Genomic DNA, 7,163 nt, shown 5'->3' on the forward strand with positions numbered 1-7,163 from the left:
AGCTAACTTTTTGTATTTTTTAGTAGGGATAGGGTTTCACCATGTTGGCCAGGGTGGTCTCAAATTCCTAACCTCAGGTGATCCGCCCGCCTTGGCCTCCCCAAGTGCTGAGATTACAGGTGTGAGCCACCATGCCCAGCCTCTGCCTCAATCATTAACTCTGCCATTGCAGCACTAAAGCAGCTATAGACAATATGGAAACAAATGGGTATTGCTCTATACTAATACAACTATTTATGGACACTAAAATTTGATATTCATATAATTTTTATATGTCACAAAATATACTTTTTCTTTTGATTTTTTCCAACCATTGAAAAATGTGAAAACCATTGTCAGCTACACCTATACAGAAACAGGAGAGGGGAGGTGAAGAGAGGGGGAAGATGTGTGTTCCAGCTTCCTGCTCTAAATATTTCTCACGCCAGAAAAGACCTTTGTCACTTAACTGTTCTTAAGAATTTAGCAGAATTGGCGAGGGTGGGGCTGGTTGGGGAGTGGAGACTGCATTGTGAGTTTCTCAGTCAAATAATCTGTATCCAAATCAAAGGTAAGTTATCAATGGCCCAATCCCCATCCACCTGCTAGAGGCCACGACTGAACATGCTTGGGTTCTTTCTACATGGAAAATCTACAGTCACCTAGCTTTTGTAAACTTGGGAATACTCACACTAGGATCCTATTAACCAAACCAGAGTAAAAGCATGAATTGGCCGTTTCCAACTTACGTCACCCTGCTGTGAAAAAGATTTCAGCTCAAACCTCATTTTTCCAAATCATTTCTGCAGCAAATGGTGTATGCCCTGCTGAGTAAAGGACTGCCTGCTTTGTTTACAATAAAGAGAACTACTTGTTTTTTCAAATTCAAATTTTTATTTGAACAATGTTTGGGTTTTTAAATGTTAACTTATGCCCTTAAAACACGAATTTCTGCTGAGACCCTTACTCAGTCCTGTATTACATACTTTGCAATGGTCTCTACCTCTGGGGTATCTATTTGATTCAACTGGCCGAGCTGCAGTTTTCTTTCCCCTCGTTTGGCTTTTTTCTTCCCCGGAGCCATCACAACAGTTAAGCAGTGAATCATCCTGCCCTTTGTCAGTCTTACGTGATTACTGCCATGGCCCTAAAAACTAGCCTAACCACTCTGTGGCCTTATGATTTGATAAAACAGGTATCTTATTATCTGTGTTGAGCCTGCTGCTAACCCATGTGCTACCTGGAAACTTAATCATAGAATTTTGGAGTAGAAGGAACCTTGGAGATCATCTAAGACCAACCTCCTCGATATTCAGATGAGAAAGTAAAACGATGAAAAGTTGTCAGTTGCTCAAGGTCACACTGGTGAAGGGGGACAAAAATCCATAGTGCCTGACTTTAACTACTCCAAATTGGTGTTCTCTTTTGAGTCAAGTGTGGAGCTGGTTCAAAGGTAGGAAAAAATGTTTTAGCCCCATACATAAATGCCAATGAAATACACTGCCTTCTGTAGAGTTTCTGCTAGTCTTGTGAAATAAAAAAAGAAAACCCCTTGATGCCCTTTCAATTAATATCTGGGGTGAAAATACAATTAAAGTATCCCTAAACAATAAAAATGGCATTAGCAAATTTGCAACTTCTACACTGCACAGCCAACAAGCAATTTCTGCCCTGCCATTTGTGTGTCTCCTTTATTTAAACTTCCATTTAAAATTCAGAATATCTGCAGTGCCAGATCAGTTCCACTGCTTAACATTGGAGTCATTTGCCCTGTAATTACATGGTTCCTTATAGGGAGGTCTTAGTGTTAATAACCTCTGTCATGCTAGGATACTCAAAACAAAATTTGCTTTTTTTGTTCTTTTTGGCAAAGAGTTGGACAAAGAGAAGCAATGATGAAACGTATTTCAGCAATTCTAAGATGCACTCCTCACCACTACCACACACATATTTGAAGACCTCTGGTACCAATAATGTGTTACGGTTTAATTGGGAGCCTTTCATTTTTCTTTTTTAGTAATACTAAAGTAATGGAGCATCTTATCTTCAAGAGCATTGTAGAGTCAATGAAATACGGTAGTTACAAAAATGGGTTATTGACTCTAAGAACAGTTTTGATATAGGAAATTTACCATACATGTATAGGGCTGTCATCTTTTTCTCTAACTCATTGCTAAATGTGTAACCTGCCGTTTGAGCTAACAAACATTGGTTTCATAGCACTAAGATGTTTTCATTACGAAAAAGAAGACTTTTTCAAAAGAGCACACGAAAGCAATGAACATGAATCATGATGGAAACAATGGGTCCACACACCTATTCATACTGTTAACATTTCACCACTAGGCGTGAATTCTCTCTCGGTTCTGTGTCACAGTCATTCATAATGAGGAAGTATTAGCATTTCAGTAGGACATTCAATCATGCCTGTGCTCAGAATGTATTTCTTCTGAAAATACAGATGTTATACATTATAAATTCCTGTTTATGAAGGGATGATTGAATATCTACCTGCCAGTTCGTATAATGACATTTTTATTATTGTTGTTTCCAACACAATGTAATTTTTTTTTTGAGAATCACAAATTTCAGCTCAGGTACAAATTTCTGAAATAACAAATACAATATTTGTTATTTCCTTTTCTGATCCACACAGGTTGGCAAGAATAAAATCTCATTTTAATTTCTGAGACTAAGCTTTTTTTTTTTTAAACACTTAGTTTACTGAATTCTTTTCTGAATTATCAAATTTCAAATGAGTCTGCCTTCACCGCATTTGCAAAATGGTTTCTATCGTTAAAAGTATGATAGAGTAAGCTAGATAGAGTAATAACTGGAAATGAAGCACTTACGTTTATAAAATACTGCTTTAAAAGTTATGTGGGGCAGAAGTTCATAGATCTTTTCTAAAACGGTCGCTTCACCCACTAAAGAGGCATTTACATTCCAGACTTGGATGACGTCTTCTCGATCCCGAACACTGACACTAACTCCTATTACTTCGTCATCTGAGGGGAAGACAGGAAAAAAAATAAATGAGTGATATGTTCAAGTCAGTCTGACTGTTTCTAAGAACCTACTCAGTTTATCTGAAAGTTAAGGATAAGATGGAAAAAAGAAGGTGGCACAAGACAACTTGTAAGAAATAACTGTTTCTATGGGGAATCATTGGAAGAAAGCAAGTTAGTGCACAAAAGCTATGGCAGTCATATCACATTTATCCAGGGACTTATATAAAGTGTTCCAGCCAAATGCATTTTCCAGATAAGTAATTTACCCTTTATAACATTACCAAAGCTTTGTGACTATTTCTTACTCTGTTTTGATGAGACTTTTGCTAAAATGGGTTGCATAATTCCCTGCCCTCTGAAAGCCAAGTGAACTGAAATGAACTTTTCCTTGATGCCTTGCTGTCTCTGTTAAGGATAGCAAGAATTTCTCCTGACTTCCTGCCAATCTTTCAGGGACCCCGGAGTGGTCAGCACTGTATGCCCCGACACTAACTGGACCCAGATTATGCATTCTCAGCTGCTCATCTGCTTTCTGTGGTTTACTTGTCTGCTCCTTTCCTATGAATTCTTCCTGCTCTCTCTGATGTCTCCCTCTAGAAATCCCTTTTCTGCTGTTGGGCATTATACTGTGGGTTAGAGACCCAATGATCATCTGTTAGCACTGTGTATAGAGTGAGAGTAAAGTCTTCTCTGAGTACAGCTCTGCTATTCTAGGATCGTCCTTCAGTGAATGAACTGTTAAGGCATTTATCTACATTGATTAAGGTGGGCCTTTTTTAAAAAAACAAAATTCCAGATTAGGGCTGGCTTGTACATAGTGGAGAATGGCAGATGGATGGTAAGGTGTTATACTGTTTTATCCTCTTTTGCAGTCACTTTGTTAACACTAATTTCCAGCAAAATGAAAGGAACACAAACTTTTGATTCCTGGTTTTCCTTTTTCATGACACGGTAATGAAATACGGTCAACTCTATGGACTTTCATAAACAGCATCAATAAGTAATATGTGAGAGACAAGCATTATCAATATAAGAAAATTTTGCTTTAGTTAGTATACTCTGCCTAATTTGCTGGCCTCTATAAATCTAAATAGTCATGCCATCAGTTTTTCTAGTTGACTTCTGGAAGTTAAAACATTTCAGTATTAGGATATAATTTAAATAAAAACATATCCAATTTTGTGCAGTAATTTCTCCATTCTTCCCTTCTCCTTCTCCTCCTCTGTCTTCTTTTCTTTTTTAAAATGAATTTGATCCTGGCTAAATGTGTATGACTTGACACTAAATAAGTCCATTTATATAAATACTCAAAATCAGGTAAAATTAGCCTCTGATGTTAGAAGTTAGACTGGAGGCTACCTTTGAAGGAAGGAAAGACAGCAGAGGAGGTTGCTGGTTGGCTGGTAATGTCCTGCTTGTACATCTAGATGCTAAAGTTATATGCTTACTTTGTGATTATTTATCAAACCATACACATACAACGTGTGTAATTTTCTGTGTATCTGCTACGTTTAAACAAAAGTCAAAAAAGATAGTACTTTATCATGGCCATTCACAGAAACTTTTTATCCCATCAAGAAAATATTTTTAGGTACAGATTCCTTACTTTGTAATTTACACTTTAAAATAGTCTTGCCAGAGCTCAATGTTATATTTTATAGGAAAATAAAAATCATCAAATAAGAAGGGAAGCTTAGCAGTTTACCACTTTCAAGAGTGGCCATGAAGTCACGAGATCACCCTTTTGGGGAAATGTTCGTGTTTCCAGTCTTTTGGTGTTACCTATTCCTACCCTACTGGTGAAAGCGTGATAGAACTGATGGATGCTGAACATGCTTCACTGTCAATATTTCAGTTTGGTTTGGCTCTTGGTACCCAGGCACAGCTACTAGCACAGCACTTTCACAAATGGCTCAGTTAAAAAAAAGGCTGCAGCTCTTATCCAAAGGCAGATCTATCAGCAAACATGTAATATTCATAAGTAGAATCAACCAGCAAAACCTGGATTATTTTAGGGTACTGGCAACATAAGACATTAGAGCTGGGAGGAGCCACTGCTTAAAGATGAGGGGAGTGAGGCCCAGAGAGACTAGCTGACTTGCTTCAAGTGGCAGAGCTAGATAACGGAAGAGCTAATGGTTAACAGCTAATGGTGTTCTCATGTCCCAAGTCAACCACAAAAAAACTAGTCTTCTTTACTCAATACTGGCTATTCATTACTACCTTAGACTATTTTTCCCTGGTTCTGCAAACAGGAATAATTGATGCAGAAAACCTCCTCTCCCAGGGATTTATGTGTTTATAATTATACACGGGATACATTTTTGGCTGTATGTTATCAAGTTGCTAAATACTCCCTATTAAAACAGAAGGAATCTGTACTTACAATTTTATCTTAATCCAGGTCTTTTTTTTTTTTTTTTGAAACAGGGTTTCGCTCTGTCACCGAGGCTGCAGTGCAGTAGTGTGATCATAGCTCACTGTAACCTCTACTTCCTGGGCTCAAGTGATCCGCCCACTACAGCCTTACAAGTTGCTGGGGCTATGGGTGTATGCCACTACGCCCAGCTAATTTTTGCACATTTTGTAGAGACAAGGGTCTCTCTCTCTCTGTTTCTTAGGGTAGTTTCGAATTTCTGGCCTCAAGTGATCCTCCCATCTTGGCCTCCCAAAGTGCTGGGGTTACAGTTATGAGCTACCAAGCCCAGCCCAGGTTTTGTCTTAAGTGAATAAAAAGTGGTATTAAGAAGTAAGCAAAACAAAACTGGAATGATTGGAACTCCTTGTGAGATGAATCTGAACTGTGCCCCAGGACTGGCAAGACCTACAGGGCTCTCAAACATAGCCCCATCTAAGACATCCGAGGGACAACTGATCATTGTCATTAGCTAAAAAGAAAAACTTAACTGGCAGCTGGGGAGGAAAAACAGTATTCTAAATGTTACTTCAGGAGCATTCAGAAGGAACTACCAAAAAAAGAAAACAAAACTTTAAACAAGCAATTAAATTCTGCCCTTTGAGTGGGTTCATCATAAACACAAAACACTTAGAAATACCCTGGGTATCTGAAAATGGTCTCCAAAGGAAAGCCCTGAAGAACTTCTGTCTTATCCTCCACCGTGAAATCACGCATAATAATGGTGAGCAGTCCCCACCTACCACTCTAGTCCTCTGTGAGCAGGGGACAGAGAGAACAAGAGGAAGGGGATGGGATTGAGAAGGACAGAGAGGATTGTGCTTGACCACCTACAAACTTCACTAGACACTGAACGCCTTTTCCCCTTCTGGAAGAACTGGAACACGTAAAGGGAATCTACTTTGTGTTCAGAGCCCAGCTAATGTCAGATTTTTCTTTTCTGCCTATTTATTTTGGACAGATGGTTACAGATACTATTAAGTTGAGCTAGGAGGGAAAAACATACGTGACTATATACATACATGTATAAATATTATATGCACATATGTAAATATACATATGGACATAGGCATACATATCTAACACTAAACACCACAATCACATGAAAAAAAAATTGAGTAACTTTGTAGTTCCAAAATACACAACTTCAAAACATGTAAAAAGTCAAACACATGACCACAAACTTATGCAAGAAACAAGCACAAGCCAGGAGCACACGAAGCAGGGCCGGCCAGAGCCGTGGGCTGCTTTACCTGCTGCGGCACAGTCTGTGAACTGTTCCCCGATGGTTGCCAACAGCAACTCTTTCCAAACTGTGGACTGATGTGGGAAAAGAATAAAAAACAAAACAAACAAAACACACATATTTTTAGATAATTATCCTTAGGAGCTAAACAAATTATGTTTTCTTCCACTTCATATGTACTTTCTGCACCCATATCTGGAGTCTACAGACACCTCCAAATCCTAGGTGCAAACATTTATTATAGTGGCGTATTTTTCACTGGTTTACAAATAACTTTACACAGACATAAGTAAGCCAAAGTCTGGCAAAAGCTAATCGCTAGTGAAACCGTTGTTGAAATTCAGAAGAATTTCTAGGGAAAATGTATTGCAATGACTTAAAAGTTTCCAATTTCTTTACCTCTCACTGATTTAAAACATAGAAGCTGATTATATGTGGATGCTATTAGTAAAATCTTTCTCTTGAAAATCCATTTTTTTTTTTTTTTTTTTTTTTTTAATTTTTTTTTTTT

General features: G+C 38.1%; 1 protein-coding gene across 7 annotated transcripts in view; it reads right to left on the minus strand.

Annotated features, from left to right (window-relative positions):
• The window catches only part of EIF4E3 (eukaryotic translation initiation factor 4E family member 3), a 73,060-nt gene that overhangs the window by 6,278 nt on the left and 59,619 nt on the right, over nt 1-7,163 (minus strand). For all 7 annotated transcript variants that reach the window (XM_037743761.1, XM_037743762.1, XM_017543304.2 and 4 more), the window contains 2 exons: nt 6,660-6,726; nt 2,832-2,987 (listed from right to left, as the gene is read on the minus strand). In XM_037743761.1, the coding sequence (XP_037599689.1) occupies nt 2,832-2,987; nt 6,660-6,726 (223 nt within the window). The remainder of the gene's footprint in view (nt 1-2,831; nt 2,988-6,659; nt 6,727-7,163) is intronic.

This window comes from Cebus imitator, unplaced genomic scaffold (assembly GCF_001604975.1).
Source record: "Cebus imitator isolate Cc_AM_T3 unplaced genomic scaffold, Cebus_imitator-1.0 Scaffold152, whole genome shotgun sequence".
Taxonomy (NCBI): domain Eukaryota; kingdom Metazoa; phylum Chordata; class Mammalia; order Primates; family Cebidae; genus Cebus; species Cebus imitator.